Source organism: Erythrolamprus reginae, chromosome 10 (genome assembly GCF_031021105.1).
Source record: "Erythrolamprus reginae isolate rEryReg1 chromosome 10, rEryReg1.hap1, whole genome shotgun sequence".
NCBI classification, from domain to species: Eukaryota; Metazoa; Chordata; class Lepidosauria; order Squamata; family Dipsadidae; genus Erythrolamprus; species Erythrolamprus reginae.
The window spans coordinates 34,955,409-34,976,712 of NC_091959.1; the positions used below are offsets into that span (position 1 = coordinate 34,955,409).

Consider the following 21,304-nt stretch of genomic DNA (forward strand, 5'->3'; position numbering starts at 1 on the left):
CTTAATTGGTTCCTGGAGGAGGTTTGTAAGGCGAAAAGTGTGTAAGACGAAACATTGTTTCCCATAGGAAACAAGGTAAAATGAATTAATGCGTGCAAGAAAAAAAATGCAAAAAACCGCCGCCGCCCGGCTGTCACCTTTTGAAACATCCGGGTGCTTCTCAGCGTTCTCCCAATGCCGAATCTGGAAGTTCGGCAAAAGTTCGGGGTCGGCATTCGGTTTCAGGAGGACGCTGAGAAGCCCCACCACCCGGCTGTCAGCTTTTCAAAAGAGCCGCAGAGCTGTCGGGCTGGTCGGGAGGCTCAAATGGTGGGGAGGAACCCAATAGGGAATTCCATGGGCGGAGCTTTGATGTCACGAAGACGTCCTTCTTGGCCGGCTGCACCATCACTGCACTAGATGACCTACAAGGTCCCTTCCAACTCTAATAATAAATAAAAAATAAAATAAATGAATAAACAAGGGGCCAGTAGAAAACCACTTCTGGATAATCAGCCAAGGAAACTGCAGGGGATTCATCCCAACAATGGACAGAGTTAAAAATTGACTGGAAGGCATCCTCTCCCTCCCCCAGCAATACCCCCCCCCATCTCGCTTGTTAACCACTTGGGGCCGTGCCCCTTGGCTGCTGTGCTGCCTTTGTCCCGCAAAGAAAGCGAAGAGGGGGCTCTGAGATAGTGTGGCTGTTCCCTGGGACCAGCTCTGGCTCTCCTGCTGCTGCTGCTTTGCCTTCTGTGCGGTTCAGCCCTGCGGGGCTCCAGTCTGCGCCCCACAGAGAATCTCAGAGGCCTGGCTGCTCTCTCTCGGGCGGCTGACGCTGGGCTCTTCCACAGGGAGACGTGGACCGGGCGAGTCTTTGCGCGGTGGCGGTTGAGGCAGCACGAGCAAGAGGAGGAACGGACGGCAGAGAAGGCGGTAAGGGGTGGCCTTTGGCCGGGGGGGGGGTCAGGCTTCTCTGCACGACTCGCCTGCTGCTTAGTCCGGCCAGGAGGAACATCTGGGCACCCATCGTTGGCTGTTCTCTCCAAGGGTGGTGGGAGTCCTGCCCCAGAGGCCGGCTGGCTGGCTCGGGCCCCTGACACTCCCACCCCTCACTCGGCTTTTGGCCACCTGAATAGAATATAGAATTAGAATAGAATAGAATATATAGAATAGATTATAGATTAGAATAGCATATAGAATATAGAATAGAATAGAATATAGACTAGACTAGAATATGACATATAATAGATTATAGACTAGAATAGAATATAGAAAAGAATAGAATATATAATATAGACTAGAATAGAATATAGACTAGAATAGAATACGATATAGAATAGATTATAGAATAGAATATGGAAAAGAATAGAATATATGATATAGACTAGAATATAATATAGAATTAGAATAGAATATAAAATAGAATAGAATATAGAAAGGAACACGATATAGACTAGAATATAATATAGAATTAGAATAGAATAGAATGGAATAGAATATAGACTAGAATAGAATATATAATATAGACTAGAATAGAATATAGAATTAGAAAAGAATAGAATGGAATAGAATATAGACTAGAATAGAATATAGAAAAGAATAGAATATAGAATATATAATATAATATAATATAATATAGAATAGAATAGAATATAGAATAGATTATAGACTAGAATAGAATATAGAAAAGAATAGAATATATAATATAGACTAGAATAGAATATAAAATAGAATAGAATATAGAAAAGAATATGATATAGAATAGAATAGAATATAAAAAGAATCGAACATGATATAGAATAGAATAGAATCCTTTATTGGTCAAGTGTGATTGGACACACAAGGAATTTGTCTTTGGTACATACACTCTCAGTGTACATAAAAGAAAAAGATACATTTGTGAAGAATCATGAAGTACAACAATGATTGTCATAGCGGTCAAATAAGCAATGAGGGAGCTATCAATATTAATAAAAATCTTAAGGACGCAAGCAACATGTTACAGTCATAAAGTCTTAAGTGGGAGGAGATGGGTGATAGAAATGATGAGAAAAAACTCAGACTTAGGAAATAGTTTGACAGTTTTGAGGGAATTATTTGTTTAGCAGAGTGATGGCTTTCGAGAAAAAACTGTCCTTGTGTCTAGTTGTCTTGGTGTGCAGGGCTCTGTAGCGACCTTTTTGAAGGTAGGAGTTAAAACAGTTTGTGTCCAGGATGTGAGGGGTCAGTAAATATTTTCCCCGCCCTCTTTTTGACTCCTGCAGTCTACAGGTCCTCAATGGAAGGCAGGTTGGCAGCCGTGGTTTTTCCTGAAGTTCTGAAGCCAAGAGGCTGACCAGAAAGCCGTCACAGAGCAGCCCAGCTGCCAACACAACCTCCGTCCTCTCTCCCTGCAGGCAACGTTGCATGCTGACCAGCAGGTTTTGTCCCAGTTCTATGGCCGGTGGCAAAGGGCCACATTGGTCCGCCTGGGAGAGCGAGAGGGCGTCTCCTTGGCCAAGGGGCATCACCGACAACGGCTCCTTCGGGCCACTTTGCACCTCTGGAGGGAGAACGTCTGGGAAACGAAGAGAGGGTAGGAACCCCAGATTCTTACTGTGGGCTTTGCATCTCTCTAGGGATCGTTGGAATCTCTGGTTGAAGTGTTGTGGGTGCTCTCACAAAATGGCCGGTGGGCGGGGTGATATAGGACAAAGAGGCTCCCCCCCTTTCCATCTTCTCTCCCAGATTCCTCCCTATGGATCCTGCTAAGGGGGCAAATGGAGGCACCTCAATGTTTAGTTTCTGAGGAAGTTTGTGGGGCCCTTTTGGAGCCCGAAGACATTCTTAGCCCAAGATTTCAGTTACTGTAACTCTAAACCCTACCTGGACATGGAGTCTCTGCTCATGGTCACTCATGCCCTTATCCCCTTGAGGTTCGACTACTGCAATGCTCTCTACATGGGGCTACCTTTGAAGAGCGTTCGGAAACTGCTGATTGTGCAGAACGCAGCCGCGCGAGTGGTCATGGGTCTTCCCAGGCATGTCCATGTTTCTCCAACACTCCGCGGACTGCATTGGCCGCCAATTGGTTTCCAGATGCAATTCAAAGCATTGGCGATGACCTACAAAGCCCTACATGGCATTGGACCAGATTACCTGCAGGACCGCCTTCTGCCGCATGAATCCCAGTGACCGGTCAGATCCCACAGAATCAGCCTTCTCCGGGTCCCATCAACTACACAATGATGCTTGGCAGGGCCTAGGGGAAGAGCCTTCTCTGTGGGGGCCCTGCCCCCCCGGAGATTCACACTGCCCCCACCCTGCTCACCTTCCGCAAGAGTTTTAAGACTCATCTATTCTGCCAGGCTTGGGGTCACTAGACCCTAGTCTCTGGCCAATAAATATTTGTGGTATGAATCTGAATGAATGATTTTTAATGTTTGAGCCCTTTTTAGAATGATTTTAGATTAGTTATATTAATTGGATTTCAGATGTTTTATTTTATATTTTTTATATATGTTGTGAGCTGCCCCGAGTCCACAAAGAAGGGCGGCATAAAAGTCCAATTAATAAATAATAATAATTAAACTCAGTGGAGCTCAGCTTGTGCTGGGCTGCAGAAGCCCCATCCCAGGCTAAAAATCCGAGTCCCTTTCCTCGGGACACTCCTGTCTCTTGGCCGGCTGTCGCCAAAGCTCCGGCGCCCTGCTGTGCTTCTTTTCAGGCGGGCAAAGGAGGCGGTGGCATCGCACTTCCGTTCTGAGAAGCTCCTGCGCTGTTCGTGGAGAAAGTGGCGGCAGGTGAGAGCAGCCACGGAAGCTCCCCGTGGAAACTACACTCACAATTTATCTATTTTAGAGTTGGAAGGGACCTTGTAGGCCATCTAGCCCAACCCCTGCTCGAGCAGGAGAGTGGCCTGGATGGGCAGAAATGGAGCAAGATTATTAGATTAGATTTGTATGGCGCCCCGAGTCTTCAGAAAGGGGCAGCATACAAATCTAAAAAATTATTATTATTATTATTATTATTATCATCATCATCATCATCATTATTATTATTATTATTATTATTAAGAAGCTGACTGCTGGGATTGGCAGCTTTTCCCTGCTGTTAAACATTCTACCAATATGAAGAACCAGATTGTTGGGGGGCAGAGGGGGGCTGCTAAGGTGGAAGGGTGAGATGTGCTCTGAGTGCTAGCGGAGTCTGGCGCAATTCTGCTAATACGCCTGGGCAGGTAGAGAAATCACGCTCAGAGACGCCCCTGCACCCTCCCCACGTTCAAAAGAGGAAAAGACCTGGCAGAAGTTCCTATGCTGGGGAAGGTGTCTCTATGCACCTCCTATAGGAAGGAGTCCAGCTCAGGTTTCAGCCCCCAATAGCTGCTTTGCAGAAAATGCTCTCTGTCTGTCTCTGTCTCTCTTTCTCTGTGTCTCGGTCTCTGCATCTCTCTTTCTCTCTCTGTCTCTTTCTGTCTGTGTGTCTCACCTGTTCTCGGTCTCGGACTTTCTATATTTCTTTGTGTGTCTCTCTCTCACTCACTCACTTGCTCTCTGTCTCTGTCTCCCCCTCTCTCTGTCTCTCTTTCTCTGTGTCTCTGTGTCAACGCTCCAAATGGCATCTGAGAAATACATCTGCTCTGCCACTCTGTCTCTCTCTTTCTCTCTGTGTGTCTCTCACTTGTTCTCTGTCTCTCTCACTCCTTCTCTGTTCTCTGTCTCTCTCACTCCCTTGCTCTCTCATTCTCTCTCTTTCTCTGTGTCTCTCATTTTCTCTCTCTGTCTTTATGTCACTGTCTCTGTGTCTCTCACTCCTTCTCTGTCTCTGTCTCTTTCTCTGTGTGTGTCTGCGTGTGTCTCTCTCACTCCTTCTCTGTCTCTCTCTGTGTCTGTGTGCGTCTCTCTCATTCCTTCTCTGTGTGTGTCTCTCTCTGTGTCTCTCTCACTCCTTCTCTGTCTCTCTCTCTGTGTCTCTCTCACTCCTCTGTCTCTCTCTCTCTGTGTCTCTCTCACTCCTTCTCTGTCTCTCTCTGTCTCTCTATCTCTATCTCTCTGCGTGTTATCTGTTTTCTGGAGTGTCCCTGCCAGTCCTGCTCCAGGCTCCTTTTCCCTCCCAGTACCAGATGCAGAAGTCCGAGAAGTGGAAGAGGACGGCCCGAGCCGAGGGGCACTTCCAGCAGGCCCTGCTGGGCAGGGTCATGGCGGCTTGGAAGGTAGGAGGCCAGGCTTGCTTTGGGCAGCCCCAGAGCATCTGCCGGCAGTGGTTGAACCGAGGGAGGGGTTTTCCCCCATTGTGTTTGGAGGCTGGAAGGCTGAGCAGTGGGTGGGTGGGTTCATGTCTATCCAGGGGCTTGGAAATGGCTTCAACCAAAGGAATCACGTAATACTAGGACAAGGGGGCCCTCCCTAAAGCTCATAGGTAAAAAAGTGAGGACAAATAAAAGGAAATATTTCTTCATCCAGAGGGTCCTTGGTTTATGCAATTCACTTCCAGAAGAGGTTGTGACAGCTGTCAGCCTGGATAGCTTCAAGGCAGGATTAGACAGATTCAGGGATGCCAAGTGTATCATAGGTGGTTATTGAAACAGATGTCCATGTGCCGCCTCTATGCTGGTGGAGGCAGGCAGGGTTTCCTTGGGTCCCATTTGTTGGGGGTCAGGGCAAAGGGAGGGTTTTGCCTTCTCTTTCTGCTTAAGATCCCCATGGACAATTGGTGGGCCACTGTGGGCCACAGAATGCTGGACTCGATCGGCTTTTGCCCTATTCAGCAGGTTTCTTCTTAGATTCTTATGTTCTTACGGTTTTTCTATCAAACAGCGGAATAGGCTCACAAGCAGTTCTCAGTTAATGACCGCTCACACTTACAATGGTGCTAAGGTATATTGCACTATGTGAATGTATATGGAGAGGATTTTTTTTTTTTTTTTTAAAATACCCCCGGAAAAAACTTGGCAATTTTAAAACTGATGGACTTCAACTCCCAGAATTCTCCGGCCAACACTGGTTGGAGAATTCTGGGAGTTGAAGTCCACCAGTCTTAAAGTTATAAAGAATTATCCAGCCATGTCTCCAGAATTGCTGGCTGGAGAATTCTGGGAGTTGAAGTCCACTAGTCTTAATGTCAGTCTCGCGAGGATGGACAGTGGGGATTGGGTGAATTGAAAAGGGGGGCATTTGGGGTTACTTTGATATGGGCAACTGTTGCACCTTTATCCTCAGACTTTGCTTTTCTTTTGATGCATTCACTTCTGATTTAGTAAAGTTCACTTTTGTGAAGTTCAACATGGATGCTGAGTTTTGCTTTTCCTATATTCTGAGCGAAGCCAGCCTGACACTTAATGTTGCCAAGGTTGGAGACCCCTGGCTCAGGGTGAGTTTTCTCTCCTTCCAGGCCTACCAAAAGAGCATTCAGGACATCCTTCAGCAGGTGGCCCAGAAGGAGAGAGACCACCATCGGGAGCTGCTGCGGTAATCCCACCCCCCTGATTCAGCCTCATGGGGCTGGTGATAATTAATTAATAATAATAATTTATTAGACTTGCATGCTGCCCCTATCCGAAGACTCAGGGTGGCTCACAACAGCAATAAAACAGTACAATACAAATCTAATAGTTAAAACTATGTTAAATAGTTAAAAACCCACTATCTTAAAAAACAATCAATACTATATAATCACAACCACACATAACTTAATGGTCAGAAAAGGGGATACATTAGTTACCCCATGCCTGGCGACATAGATAGATCTTCTAAGTCTTGTGGAAGGCGAGGAGAGTGGGGGCAGTTTGAATCTCCGGGGGGAGTTGATTCCAGAGGGCCGGGGCCGCCACAGAGAAGGCTCTTCCCCTAGGCCCCACCAGATGACATTGTTTAGTCGACAGGACCCGGAGAAGGCCAACTCTGTGGGACCTAATCTGCCGCTGGGATTCATGGGGCAGAAGGCGGTCCCGGAGGTATTCTGGTCCCCTCCCCTTCCTCAGCCGCTGGGCTTCCATGTGAAGCTATTCTTCCCAAAAATCTGGTGGGGCTCCAGGCGCTTTGGGGCATCGGTTCTTCTCTGGTTTCCCAGGCAGGTGGTGCGATCCTGGAAGGGAAGGACGGCTGACCTCAGGCAGGAAGTGAAGGCGGGCCGATTGGCTGGACACCATTATAGGCGGGTCCTCCTCTGCAAGGTAACCTCAGACACAAGGGGAGGCCGGTTCTGGAAACTTTGGCTTTCCGTCCATCTGCCCCACCCCCAGTTCGGGCTGGGTTTGGCTGACGTCCAAAGTAAGGGAAACTCAGTGAGCAGCTCTCGCGAGGGTCCTGGGAGTCTTTCGTGGAAATATTCCAGCCCCTCGTTTTCTCAGCACAGGTGTTGTTCCAGTGGAGGGAAGCAGCTGCACTGCAGGCCGATAGCCGGGACAAGACGGCTTTGGCTGTGAAGGATGCCCAGTGGCACTTGCAGACAGGTGAGGAGGGAAGGGGGAGATTCTTTGGAGGAATTATTTCAGCCTGGGCAACTTTTTGGCAGCCGTGCCCTCTCTCCCACTTGCCAGCAAGAGGGGTAGCAGTGCCTAGCAGAGTGATGGCGGACCTGTGGCATGGGTGCCACAGGTGGCACGTGGAGCCTGTTAGTTCATGGTACTCACCAGTATTTGGGGTTGCCATGTATGTAAACTACTAATTGTAGTTTGTACCTTTATAGATGCAATATACTTTTAAGGACTTTGGCTGGTTCTCCATAAGAGGGCGCCATCACTCTCTCCCGATGATGATGCTGGAGAGCTCATTCATTCTTTGCCTTTGCTTGTGGGGGGAACTATATTCTGCTTCGTGCTGCTATGTGCGGTTTGTTGTTTATTTCTGCTTTGGGCTTGTAAATATATATATATATGTAAATAATACTTGTTTATCATACTAAGTCTGTGTCGTTACTGGCTGTATCACACATCCACACTCTTACCTTAAACTCTGCTCTGCGTATGTCGAAGGTCTCCAGTCTAGCTTCACCGAGACATACTAACAGAACCATATCTGCATCGAGCAGCAGAATTAAACCACGGTACAAAGTTGGAGAAGAAGGCGCCGAAGCCATTAACAGGCCGGCCAGCCAAATCAGTTCGGCAGGGGGAGCAGAGATCCCCGAACTAAGAGGTGGAGGGAGGGAGGAGAGCCAGATGGGGCTCCGGAAGTGCCGCGGCCCGGAGAAACAGCCGGGCAAGGAGTTGGGACCATGCACAGCCGAGAGGCCAAAAAAAAGGTGGGCCCAGGTAGGTGGCAAACGGAGGCTTGGACTTGGCACTGACCTCAATGGGGCTGGTGGGCATGGAGGAGAGCGGCTGCAGGGGGTGACCGCTGTGGGTGCCCAGCATCTTCAGGATCCAGATGGGAAGCCAGTTCGCCTGGCGCAGGGGGTCCTCCAGGGAGAGGTGCGACAACACTGGGCATGTGAGGGACAATGTATGATGGTGGTGGTGGTGGTGGAAATCCTACTTCGCGGATTTTTGTTTATCGCGGGTGGTCCTGGAACGGAACACCCGCGATAAACGAAGGATCACTGTATTGCCAAACCCAACTAGCGACACTTTCCACTTTCTGTTTCTAGTGCAGGGGGGTCCAACTTGACAACTTTTAAGACCCCAGGCTTATAAAGTTTATGTATTAGATTTGTTATATTGTTACTATTGTTCTTGTGAACCACCCCAAGTCTGTGGAGAGAGACGGCATACAAATCTAATAAATAATAATAATAATAATAATTATTATTATTATTATTATTACATTATTATTATTAAATTAAATTAAATTATTATAAACTTCAACTCCCAGAATTCCCCCCAGAACTGACAAGAATTCTGGGAGCTGAAATCCACAAGTCTCAAACTTGCCACGGTTGGGCACCTCTGGTCTAGTGCCTTTCCCAGCCAGGGAGTGACCAGGTGTGTGTGTCATAGCAGCTGAGTCCCCCTGACTTTCTCCTTGCAGGGAGGCTGCGGGGGCTGTTTCTCCGCTGGAGGGAGGCCTCCGCCAACTCTTCCCAGCAGAGGAGGGGCCTCACCCTAGCCGCCGAGCACCACCGGAGGCAGCTTCTCCGCCGGTGCCTGGAGAGGTGGAAGCAAGATCATCTCAGTCACCTTCGGGTCCTGGTGAGCCCCTCTGCCAGTTCCTCTCCCTTGAGGGTGGGGGGAGCATAGGGGAGGGGCCCTTTCTGGTCAAGGGGGGGGGCTTTCCACCTTGGTTGGGGTTCCACGGCGGGGGGTATGGGAAGGAATAAAGCTCTGCATTTGAGCCGGGGGTGGTACAATGGTTAGAGTGCAGCACTGCAGGCTACTTCTGCTAGCTGTAGTTCAGCAGTTCAAATCTCACTACCGACTCAAGGTTGACTCAGCCCTCCCTCCTTCCAAGGTGGGTCAAATGAGGACCCAGATTGTTGGGGGCAAGAGGCTGATTCTGTAAACCACTTAGAGAGGGCTGTAAAAGCACTGTGAAGTAGGATATACCATACTTTTTGGGGGTATAAGATGCACCAGAGTATAAGACGCGGCTTAGTCTTTTGGGAGGAAAATAGGGAAAAGAATCTGCTTACCAGGTATTCATCTGGCTAGCGTCCTTAGCCAGCACATTATTTTATCCCCTGGTTGGGGCTTTAAAAAAAACTTTATTCAGAGAGAGTAACAATGAAAGAGCTTGAAAGCCAGAAAGAGCTGGGAACACCTGGAAAGAAACATTTGGAGCAAGTTAAACCAATGGGGAGAAAACCTGCAAAGACTTAGGGCTTGGAAAACATTCTTTGCAGAGAGTAACAATGAAAGAGCCTGCAAAGTAAGAGCTGGGAAGATGGTCAGCAGCTAGTTAGGGGTGAAAAAAGCTACATTCAGAGTATAAGATGCCCCCAAATTATCAGCCTCTTTTAGGGAGGGAAAAGGTGCATCTTATACTCCGAAAAATACAGTAAATCTAAATGCTATTGCTATTGGGAAAAGCAGCCGGACGTAGACCTGCCCTCTCTCCAGGTGGGGAGGGGGCTTCAGATTGTGCTTTCCTCCCTCCCACCAATAGCTCCTGCAGAGACAAGGGGAGCAGCTGCTGGCCCGGAGACTCTCTGCAGCTGCCTTTGCCTCCTGGAAGGTGCAGGTGAGGAGCCTGGCTACACCTGAACCTGCTTTGGCCCCCTTGCAAGCGGGAGGCGGCTGAGGCTGGCCGGAAGGGGAGGCTTTCTGGGTGGGGAGTGAGGAGGGGCTACTTCCCCTTTGGTCTTGCAACCGCCGTGGGGCTTCTTTTGCGGGTGCCGGCAGTTGGGGTGGCCAATCAACCCTCTTCCTGCGCCCACAGCTGGTGGACCGGCGGCGCGAGCAGCAGCAGACAGTGGAGGCCCTCTGGCACTGGTCCCAGAACCTCCAGCGGAAGGTCAGTCTTGGGCCTGGGAGTGCCCACCCCTCCGACATCCACCCTCCCATCCGTCCCCTCTTTCCAGCCCCGTTTGGGGTTCTGTGCGGCTGTGCAAAGAGGGGGGTGGGTGGGTGGGCACTGGGCCTTGGGTTTCAGATGTCCCCGTGTTGCTTTTCGAAAAGGGCAGCTGGACTGGGTGTTTTTTCTTTGAAAACGTTTCACTTCTCATGCAAGAAGCTTCTCCGGTTCTGGTGAAGCTTTTGCGATGAGAAGCGAAATGTTTCCAAGGGGAAAAAAGAAAACTAAGAAAGTCCAGCTGCCTTTTGGGGGAAAAAAACAACAACAACCACCCACCATGACCTGAGTGATTGGGAATCTATGTAGATTCCTGACTCAGAACTGTTCTGCCTGGCCTCAAGCCACCCAGGGACAAAGTAATTAAGAGCCGGGGTGGCGCAACAGGTAGAGTGCTGTACTGCAGGCCACTGAAGCTGACTGTAGAGCTGAAGGTCAGCGATTCAAATCTCATCACCGGCTCAAGGTTGACTCAGCCTTCCATCCTTCCGAGGTGGGTAAAATGAGGACCTGGATTGTGGGGGCAACATGCTGGCTCTGTTAAAAAGTGCTATTGCTAACATGTTGTACGCCGCCCTGAGTCTAAGGAGAAGGGTGGCATAAAAATCAAATAAATAAATAAATAATCAAACACACACGCAAACTATGTATAACTCCAACAAGGGTTCTTTATATTCAGAAAACTGCAAACCATGGAGTTACAGAGCAATTGTTAGTTTAACAGTTCAATAGGTCAGAGTAAATTACTCCAGTCAGTGCAGGAGCCTTTCAGGCTTACATCTGTCAGAAATAACTCACAAATTGAATGGCAAAATGTCCAGAAATCCACAGCCAACACCAAACCACAATTCATCAAACTTTCTTCAAGGCTGAACGATAGACTCCCACACAAATCACTCCAACCCTCCCCTTTTTCAAGATTCCAGCAGCATCATTAAGTCTTATCACCTGTGACCTATAATTTGTTTCTGCATTTGTGCAGCTGCTCTTGTCTTCCCAGCATTCTGTGCACCCGAGTATTCAGAATAGGGTTTTTCATTAACTCTTCCCCTTCTGATTCAGATGGACCTCTGGCTGGAGTTCTGACTGACTCCCTTCCCCACTCTGTCTCTCCAGTCCCTTCCTGTTCCCTTTCTCTCCCTGTCTCTGCTTCTGGCTCACTGTCTGATTCGTCCTGCAGCCAGACTGATCTTCTGTAAACAGATGGTTCCCACTCCTCTGCCTCAAAATCAGCCGCCACAGGTGCTGGCCTGAAGCCAACCACAACAAGAACCAGCCCAAATTCCAGCTGGACTGGAATGGAGAAGCAATTCTGGTTCTGCTTACCCATCAGCAGAAGGCCAAGCAGCCTCCTCTTGCTTTTATCAAAGGCTACATTTCATGCTGCAGGGTGCTTGGAACCTGTTTTGCCCTTGGAGGGAAGAGAAGCAGCACTCGCCACCCACCCCCCAAGCCCACCAGAGAGCCACAAAAGTCCAGTGTTTGATGGAGCTTTTATTTTGACGTTTGATGGAGATTTTTCACTCTTGATATTTCTTAAAACATTACGTATCAGTTGGGAATGGAAGAATAGGACTCAAACAGAACAATAGAATAGAAATAGAATTTAGAATAGAATTTAGAATAGGAATATAGAGAATAGAATAGAATATATAGCATAATATAGTTTGGAATGGTATGAGATAGTGTAATGTAGTGTAGAATAGAATAGAATAGAAGGTGTCCAGCAAATCTGGAAAATGAGGAAATCAGGGAATTATCAGGGAAATCCGCAGTTTGGGAAATATCAGGGTATTTCAGGGAATTTGTGAAAAAAACCAGAATAAATCAGAATAAACCAAACTATTAAAATGTTTAAAAGTCAGGGAAAAATCATGTTTAAAAAAAAAGATTGCACTGCCTGGAAGAGTCAAGCAAATATGAGCCTAACTGTGGCAACAACTTGCTTCCTCAGCTACCGATATTGCTCCACGGCTTAGCCGTTTGTTATGTCATCTACGACCGCAGATTACAGGGAAATATCAGGGAATTTCAAAATGCTTTCCCCCCTCCCTGGTAAAATAAATGAAATTAACTCCCACCCTGCTAGGAGAGCTTCATTGCACAGGCTGGCTGGGTATTTCCCCCCATCCACCATGGCACTTGGCGCTTCCTCTCAGCTCCACTGTGGGGCGCCAGAAAGCCCGTGCGGGGGAGGCTGCGCACTAGGCTGCCCCGCTCTGTCTCGGTTGCAGGTGCTGAGCGCCTGGAGAGGCTTCGTGAAGGAGCAGCTGCGTAAGGAGGGGCGGATGGCCTGGGCAGCCGAGAGCTACCAGGCGGAGCTGCTGCGCGAGGGCATTTGCCGCATCCTGAGATACGTGGCCGCCATGAAGCAGCACCGAGGGTGCTTGCAAGCCCAGCATCAGCTGCAGGTGAAGCTGGGGCCTGGCTGGCAAGTGCAGCTCTTACCCGCACCGCAGGGCCGGTGGGCATTGGGCCTGGGGCCTGATTTGGGCTGGAGGGGGTTCGGGATCTGGGCCCGGAGTGCCAGCAAGACCGGCCCCTTCTGCTCTGTGCTTGCAGGCTGCCTGTCAGAGTCACCACCTGGTCTACCGCTGTGCCATGACGTGGAAGCAGAAGGCTCTTTCCCGGAAGCCCGGCCTGGCCCTTTCAGGGGCCGCCACCAAGAAGCACGTGACGTTTGAGGTGCCAAGGCTGGGCCATGCCCCTCCGCCTGGCGTTCCCAAGGGGCAGCCTGACCTTCCCAGTGTGCCAAGGGACTACCAAGCCGCTGGAGACTCCATCCTGACAGATTTGTGAGTCGGAAATCGGAGAATGGAAGAGTTGGGGAGGGGCACTTGGAGACCATCTAGTCCACTGAGGGCAAACCTTTTAGGCACCGAGTGCCCAAACTCGGAGTGGCTCACAACAATCACAACAATATACAAATCCAATATTTAAAAAGAAAACAAAAACATTTTAAAAACCCATCATTAAGAGCCATACAATGCAATCATACCATTCATAAAAGCTATATGTGCTCAGGGTTTTCTCAGTTACCCTATGCCTGGCGACAAAGGTGGGTCTTGAGTAACTTGGGAAAGGCAAGGAGGGTGGAGGCCGTTCTAATTTCCGGGGGGAGTTGATTCCAGAGGGCCGGGGCCGCTACAGAGAAGGCTCTTTCCCTGGGACCCGCCAGACAGCATTGTTTAGTCGATGGGACCCGGAGAAGGCCAACTCTGTGGGACCTAATCGGTCGCTGGGATTCGTGCGGCAGAAGGCGTTTCTGAAGGTATTCTGGTCTGATGCCATGTAGGGCTTTATAGGTCTTTACCAAACTTTGAATTGCGACCGGAAACTAATCAGCAGCCAGTGCAGGCCACGGAGTGTTGATGAAACGTGGGCAAATCTAGGAAGTCCCACGATAGCTCTCGTGGCCGCATTCTGCACGATCTGAAGTTTCCAAACACTTTTTAAAGGTAGCCCCATGTAGAGAGCGTTGTAGTAGGGCCACAAGTGGTATACAGGCGAACCTGGGCAAAGGTCCCCCTGGCCACATCCGAGAGATGATGTTCAAGGCTCAGTTGTGGATCCAGGAGGACACCCAAGTTGCAGACCTTGTCTGAGGTGGTTAAATCCCCCCCCACCAGAACAGTGGATGGACGGAAATGGCCACAGCCACTCGGTGTTGTCTGGATTGAGCTTGAGCCAGTTGGCCCCCATCCAAACCCTTACAGCTTCCAGGCACCGGCACATCACCTCCAACGCTTCTCTGAATTGGCACGGGGCGGAGATGTATAATTGGGTATTATCAGCGCACTGATGATACCTCACCCCATGTAATAAGCTGGCCCTGGAGCTTTGGTTTCCTCCCCAGCCTTTTCCTTCACCTGGACTGGACATTACCTTTTCTGCTGGCCATCGGATGCCCTCTTTGGCCCCTCCCCTGGATAGCCATAGCCCTGGATGGATAGCCTGGGGGATGGAGGAGGAGGAGGAGGAGAGCTTGGGCAGCCCACCAGCTTGTGCAAAGCCATTTCGCCTGTGTCCTGCTGTAGCAAATAGTCCTTTACTCCTGCCCACAGGTACGCAGCTCGCCAGGTGAGGCTGCAGCCCCGTAGGCCTGATTTCCTGACGCCATTCCCTGAGACAAGGGGGCCACCACAGGCAGGGAAGTGGTAAGTGGACCACAAGAACAGAATAAGTGCTCGTCTGCTAATCATGAAATGGATGATGGTTAGATGTACTCAGGGAAGGACAAGAGGGAAGGAGAGAAAGGAGAAAGGAAGGGGAGAGAGGGTGAGGACTGGAGAAAGGTAGGAAAGAGGGAAGAGAGGGAGATAGAGGAGGGGAGTAATATGAAATATAGAGGGAAAACAAGAATAAAAGCTTAAAGGATACATTAAGGCATTATGGACAGAAATGTATAACTAGATGTTTTGATATTATGGTATATGTGTGGATGTTTATGTAAGTTTGATGGGGGGGGGGACCAAGAACAACAGCAAGCGTCAGGTCAGGTTTCTAGCCCTCAAGCATTAGTCTCTTTTCTGTCATTCTTTTATTTTATTTTATTTCATTTCATTTAAACATACACAAACAAAACAAAAAAGAACAAACACACCTAAAAACATACATTTGGGAAATTTACATCCCCATTTCTATCAGAATTTCAATTGGAGATATTTTTGCCTTGCCAAGACTAATATCATAATAGTCTGAATCTTCTTTTTTGTCATTCTTGTTGAGCCTGCCTACGCGTTGATTTGGGTCCAAAGTTCAGGGGCAGGCAAACGTTCGGGCACCCCCGTCAAAATGTAGGTTTCGGGGAACTGCAAAAATATTGTGATGGTATATGGCAGTGATGGCAAACCTTTTTTTCCTCAAGTGCCAAACGAGTGTGTGTGTGCTATATACTGCACATACACGAGTTCCCACACCCATAATTTCATGCCTGGGGAGGGCGAAAGCAGCTTTGCCTCCCCCCCCGCCCCCCGCCCCCCCAAGGCTCTCTGGAGGCCAAAAACGGCCTGTTTCCCAACTTCTGGTGGGCCCAGTAGGCTCGTGTTTTGCCCTCCCCAGGCTCCAAAGGCTTCCCTGGAGCAGGGAGGGAGGGTAAAAATGCCCTCCATCCCCCTGGAGGCTCTCTGGAAGCAAAACCAGCCTCCCAGAGCCTCTGTGCTTGCCAAAAATCAGTTGGCCAGCACACACGTGCATGTTGGAGCTGAGCTAGGGCAACGGCTTGCGTGCCAGCAGATATGGCTCCGTGTGCCACGTTTGTCAATAGGTCCGCCATCACTGATAGATGGGAAGGACCTCGGCAGACGGGGTGAAGAAATGTGGGCCATCAGGTAAGGCAGGACGCTGCCCACGCCTGCCTAATGGGCAGAGATAGGGGCTTGCCAGGGACAAACCCCCCCCCCCAACATCTCATGTTGAAAATGGGACTTTGTACTTTCAGACTTGCGAAATTCCGTTCTTTCAGCCTTAACGGTAGAGAAGAATGAGCTCGTCTGGTTTAGTTTCCCGTCTGGTCTGCCTGGTGAGGTGGCATGGCACGTTTGTTTTTGCCAATGCCAGCATGGGCTTCCTCTCGAGGTGCGGTCAGACTGACAAGGTGACCGGAGTGATTCTGAATCGCCATCCCAAGATTGGAGCTCTGGTCATGATCCGTATCGTCAGCTAAATTCAGCCCTGCAATATAAATTGGTTCCCAAGTTTTCAGGTTGCAAAATCCCGGCTTCCTCTTTAGATAAGCCACTTTTATGGTGGTTGAATTAGAGCAGTGTTTCCCAACCTTGGCAACTTGAAGATATTTGGACTTCAACTCCCAGAATTCCCCAGGCAGCGAGTGCTGGCTGGGGAATTCTGGGAGTTGAAGTCCAAATATCTTCAAGTTGCCAAGGTTGGGAAACACTGAATTAGAGTCTGTTAAAGAACAACCCTTAAACAAATAACAATCGGTTGTGCAGCATCCCATCCTTTCAGGGACCAACACTGCTGGGTGATTTCCTAGCAGGGGGTATTGCTGGACAGAAGACCCCCTGCCAGCACTGGACACGGGCCGAGAGAAGTGGGCAGTCCTCAGCATAGACATCTGTGTGTGTGCGTGTTTTGGCTGTGATGGCAAGCGTAGGCCAAGTGGACTTCAACTCCCAGAATTCCTGAGCCGATCATGCTGTTGCGGGAAAAACAAGCTTACCGGTTCAAGGAAATAGAGACCACACGGAGGTGGAGTCACTCAGGTTTATTGCATGCAAGGTTCAGAAATAAGACCAGAAAATCTGACAGACCATTCGCACTTTTAGTTACATTCTTAGACCTTTTTGGAAAAATAGGATGAACAAGTGTGCCATGGCATGGACCAATAATATGGGTTACATGTTCTCATGCATACAAAAAGGGAAGTAAAAAAGTAGAATCAACGGATAATAATAATAATAATAATAATAATAATAATTATTATTATTATTATTAATTTATTTTTAATTAGATTTGTATGTCACCCCTCTCCGAAGACTCGGGTCTGATATGATTCCATGGTGAAATAATGACACTTTAGGCAGTAATGGGCAGCCAAAATGTTTACTGCCACACTGTGGGTGTGGTTTATTTTGTGGGTGTGGCTTAATGTCATGTGACTGGGTAGGAGTGGCTTGCCGGCCATGTGATCAGGTGGGAGTGGCTTGAATGGTCATCATCGTTCAAGTGAACTGTTAAGTCCTCGACTTACAACCTTACCAGTGTCGCTCGCTGGGGTTGACAATTTGCTTCGTGTTTCCCGCGCTCTCCTTCCTGGGTCGCCCCTCCCCCCGTCTCAAGCTGGGTAGCTAGGCGAACAGGTGCTGCCAGAAGCATAAATGCTGCCAGCGCCGCTTCCACCCACGCCTTCTGCTTGCACCTCAGGCGGGAGGTGGCTGTGTGAGGCTGGAGGGGAGCCGGGCAGGAGAGTGGGAAGCTCGTCCAAGGCCAGGAAGGAGGAAAGAGGAAAAAAGCAAGGAGCACAGACGCAGCAGCAGGGAAAAAAGGGAGAGCCGATCTGAGACCAGTAATCCAGGAAGTCTCAGCCGCCAATCAACTGGAGTTGTTGCGCACTCCTCTTCATTTCCACCCTGTCCTGCCTGCTGCTCACTCCTGACTATAGGTACAAGAAGTGTAACATATGGTATACGTGATACCTGATAGTTGTATAGAGATTCTTCATCATTCAGATGTTTCCCAAGTTTCACTTCCCAATTCCCGTCATGTGTAGGTCTCCAGAAGCAAAAGCTGCTTAAGGGAGAGAGGAGGGAAAGGGGAAGTAAAGTAAAATACCAACTATGCAGTTATGATCTCCTACAGTGTGGAACTGATGCTGAGAATCTTCATAAAACTTAAAGAGGAATAAAAGCATTATTAAGGTACTTGAGGTATATAGGACCTTTATTAAAGCACACTTGGGGTATATAGGAAAATACATATGTTGGGTGTGTCTTCCTCAATGCTAGCTCAGGAATTCTGGGAGTTGAAGTCCACACGTCATAGAAGAGCCAACTTGGCCCACACCTAACCTAGGCAAGGCCATGACTTCTGGATAGATGCTTAGGGAAAAACCTGAGTATTTATACAAAAACTAGCAAATATTCCTCCCCTTTCCGCAGGCTGGAAAGCTCAGCTGGTTTTGCTCAGCCACCGAGAGCAAGCCCCCTCTCGGCTGCCCCCCTCTGCACCCACCCTTCGCCATCCCCTTTCAGCGGCTGCGGTTACTCTTCCGGTTCCTTTCCCGAATCTGGGCCACCGCCCACCAGAAGCGCTTGGCTGCAAAGCCCCACCGGTGCTGCCCGAGAGCTGCAGCCCCCCTCCTCCTTCACGCTGGGGGCGAAGAGGGCGGGTGTGAAGACGGTGAGCATCTGGAAAGCAACATCCCCTGCCCCCCCCAACCTCTTGCTCTGGGGGTGGATGGGTATCGGGCGGAGGGGGGGTCTGGAATGTACCCTTCTATGATCCATTTGCTGATGGATCAAGGGGGCCCAATCTGAGCTTAGTTGGCGGAAAGATCAGAAGCAACATGAGAAAATATTATTTTACTGAAAGAGTCAAAGATGCTTGGAACAAACTTCCAGCAGACGTGGTTGGTCAATCCACAGTCACGGAATTGAAACATGCCTGGGATAAACATAGATCCATCCTAAGATAAAATACAAGAAATAGCATAAGGGCAGACTAGATGGACCATGAGGTCTTTTTCTGCCGTCAGTCTTCTGCGTTTCTATGATGGCCAAGGCACTCGACCCAGAGAGCTTCAGGTGGGACCAGCGAGCTCAACTCCATGGGTGGGATATGGTCTCTTTTGCCTTCCCCAGGCTCCAGCTCCAGCCCCTGGCCAGGAGAGGCCGGCCGTGGTCTCGGGGGAGCCTTTGCTGATACCTGAAGATTTTACGAGAGGAAGAAGAAGGAGGAGTCCACCTCTTTGCAGAGAAGCAGGTAATGCTGGAACTCTTGAGACACTTTCAGAAGAAACATTCTCCTTAGTGGTTCTTTGCAGTGTTCTCAACTTTGGAGTCGGGACCCCTTTGGGGGTCAAACGACCATTTCCCATGGGGTTAAGAACTAAAGCTTCTATTGGAACATATTTTTACAATCTGACCAATCAGGGTTTACAGTGGGCGTGTCCCACTGACCTTCCGGCCAATCAGCTTCAAGCTCTGTTGGGAGAATTGGCGCTGGGCTTATGGTTGGGGGTCACCACAACGATGAGGAGCTGTATTAAGGGGTCGCGGCGTTAGAAAGGTTGAGAACCACTGCAAGGGATGTGTGGCAAATAAGGGGGAGACCCTTGACAGAGATGGGCAGGAATCTTTAAATAAGCAGAGAGGGTTGACGAATTCCTTAAGCCCCGATTGGCAGCTCCTTCTGTATCTTAAAGCCTTAGAGGCCTGGCTTTGTCAACCAGGCTGGGGCCATTGAGCAAAGGAGACATATTTCAGTGTTTTTTATAAGGGGTTTTAAATTGTTCTTTTAAATTGTTTTTAGAAACATAGAAGATTGACGGCAGAGAAAGACCTCCTGGTCCATCTAGTCTGCCCTTATACTATTTCCTGTATTTTATCTTAGGATGGATCTATGTTTATCCCAGGCATGTTTACATTCAGTTACTGTGGATTTACCAACCACGTCTGCAGGAAGTTTGTTCCAAGCATCTAATACTTTTAATTGTTGTGTTGTAAGCCGCCCAGAGTCCTTTGGGAGATTAGGTGGCATATAAATTAGATTAAACAATTTTTTTAAAAAAATCTGCTGAATGAGACTGGGAAAGCGATCCATCTGCGCCAATTTCTGCACCAGAAAGGAAAACGGGATGGGGAAAATGTTCCCAACGCTAAGCACAAGTTACTTCTTTTTTCTTTCAGAAACCAGGCAAGGAAAAACCAAAATCCAGCAGCTGGAGGATGAGCTCCAACTTATCGGGCAAAAGATGCAGCGTTACTACAGCCAGCAGCAAGAACTCAAGTGTGTACCAAAAACGCCGTTCTCTCCCAATTCAGGGGTCGGTTTCTGCTTTGCCGCTTGTAGAAAGGTCTGAACTGGAAGAATCCCTTGGCTGTGGAGGATGGGCATGAAGTCCTCCCCCTCCTCCTCCCTATCCCTGGTGATGTTATTCTTGTTTGGGTAATGAAGCATCTGCATAAGTACAACCAAGCATAGAGAGCATCTCGGAGCCCCTGTAGAGTCAGGAGACTGGATGGATGCTAGCAGTTGGACCAACTTGCTGGCCTCCCTTTGCCCCTTTCAGAGGCACCAAGAGCATCTCATGGAAGGGAGAATGAAGGGCCTTGGGGGGGGGGGGGGGAACGACTAGAACTGGGGTGGCACAGTGGTTAGAGAGCAGCACTGCAGGCTACGTCAGCTAATTGCTACCTGTAGTTCAGCAGTTCAAATCTCATCACCGGCTCAAGGTTGACTCAGCCTCCCATCCTTCTGAGAGGGGGGGGGGTTTCAAATGAGGACCCAGATTGTTGGGGGCAAGAGGCTGATTCTGTGAACCACCTAGAGAGGGCTGGAAAAGCACTACGAAGCAGTATATAAGTCTAAGTGCTATTGCTATATTCTATGCTGCTCAAAAAAAATAAAGGGAACCCTTAAACAACACAATATAACTGTAACATGTAAATCAAACTTCTGTGAAATAATAATAATAACAACAACAATAATAATAATTTATTAGATTTGTATGCCACCCTCTCCGAAGCCACACTGAATGACGATCCATTTCACATGCTGCCATGCACATTCAACTTTGTACAGAACCAAGTATTAAGTGAGAATATTTCATTCCTTCAGATCTAGGATGGGTTCTTTGAGGGTTCCCTTTATTTTTGTGAGCAGTGTATTTTCCTCCCCCAAAACTAAGGTGCATCTTGTACTCCGGTACATCTTATACTCCAAAAATATGGTAATACCCGTATCAATAACTTATCCCCTGTTCCTTGGTGATAGTTTCTTGATTTTACTGTGTTGATTGGTGATGATTCCAGTTCTCCCACCAAGGAAGGATTCAATCCAGCCTGATCTGCCCGGGTCAATAAAGAGACTCAGCCCTTCTTCCTTCTCATGTTTCCTGGGAGGTGGCATTGAAATGGGGCGGGTTGATACCCACTTTCCTTGGGAACCCAAGTTGGGGGTGGACAGATGTCATTCTCCAGGAGGATATGGAAACATAGAAGATTGACGGCAGAAAAAGACCTCATAGTCCATCTAGCCTGTCCTTATGCTATTTCCTGTATTTTATCTTAGGATGGATATATGTTTATCCCAGGCATGTTTAAATTCAGTTCCTGTGGATTGACCAACCATGTCTGCTGGAAGTTTGTTCCAAGCATCTACTACTCTTTCAGTCAAATAATATTTTCTCACGTTACTTCTAATCTTTCCCCCAA

The 21,304-nt window shown here is 48.6% G+C and overlaps 1 protein-coding gene across 4 annotated transcripts in view; it reads left to right on the forward strand.

Annotated features, from left to right (window-relative positions):
- SFI1 (SFI1 centrin binding protein) overlaps positions 1-21,304 on the forward strand; it is a 63,679-nt gene that overhangs the window by 38,927 nt on the left and 3,448 nt on the right. Inside the window, exons 16-31 of one of the 4 annotated variants that reach the window (XM_070762404.1) lie at positions 834-915; positions 2,379-2,557; positions 3,689-3,764; positions 5,081-5,176; positions 6,355-6,431; positions 7,033-7,135; positions 7,318-7,414; positions 8,931-9,091; positions 10,005-10,079; positions 10,278-10,352; positions 12,644-12,820; positions 12,972-13,204; positions 14,474-14,566; positions 18,029-18,269; positions 18,731-18,851; positions 19,778-19,877. In XM_070762404.1, coding sequence (XP_070618505.1) covers positions 834-915; positions 2,379-2,557; positions 3,689-3,764; positions 5,081-5,176; positions 6,355-6,431; positions 7,033-7,135; positions 7,318-7,414; positions 8,931-9,091; positions 10,005-10,079; positions 10,278-10,352; positions 12,644-12,820; positions 12,972-13,204; positions 14,474-14,566; positions 18,029-18,269; positions 18,731-18,851; positions 19,778-19,877 — 1,986 coding nt within the window. The remainder of the gene's footprint in view (positions 1-833; positions 916-2,378; positions 2,558-3,688; positions 3,765-5,080; positions 5,177-6,354; positions 6,432-7,032; positions 7,136-7,317; positions 7,415-8,930; positions 9,092-10,004; positions 10,080-10,277; positions 10,353-12,643; positions 12,821-12,971; positions 13,205-14,473; positions 14,567-18,028; positions 18,270-18,730; positions 18,852-19,777; positions 19,878-21,304) is intronic. The other 3 variants (XR_011559963.1, XM_070762405.1, XM_070762406.1) reach the window with 3 other exon arrangements.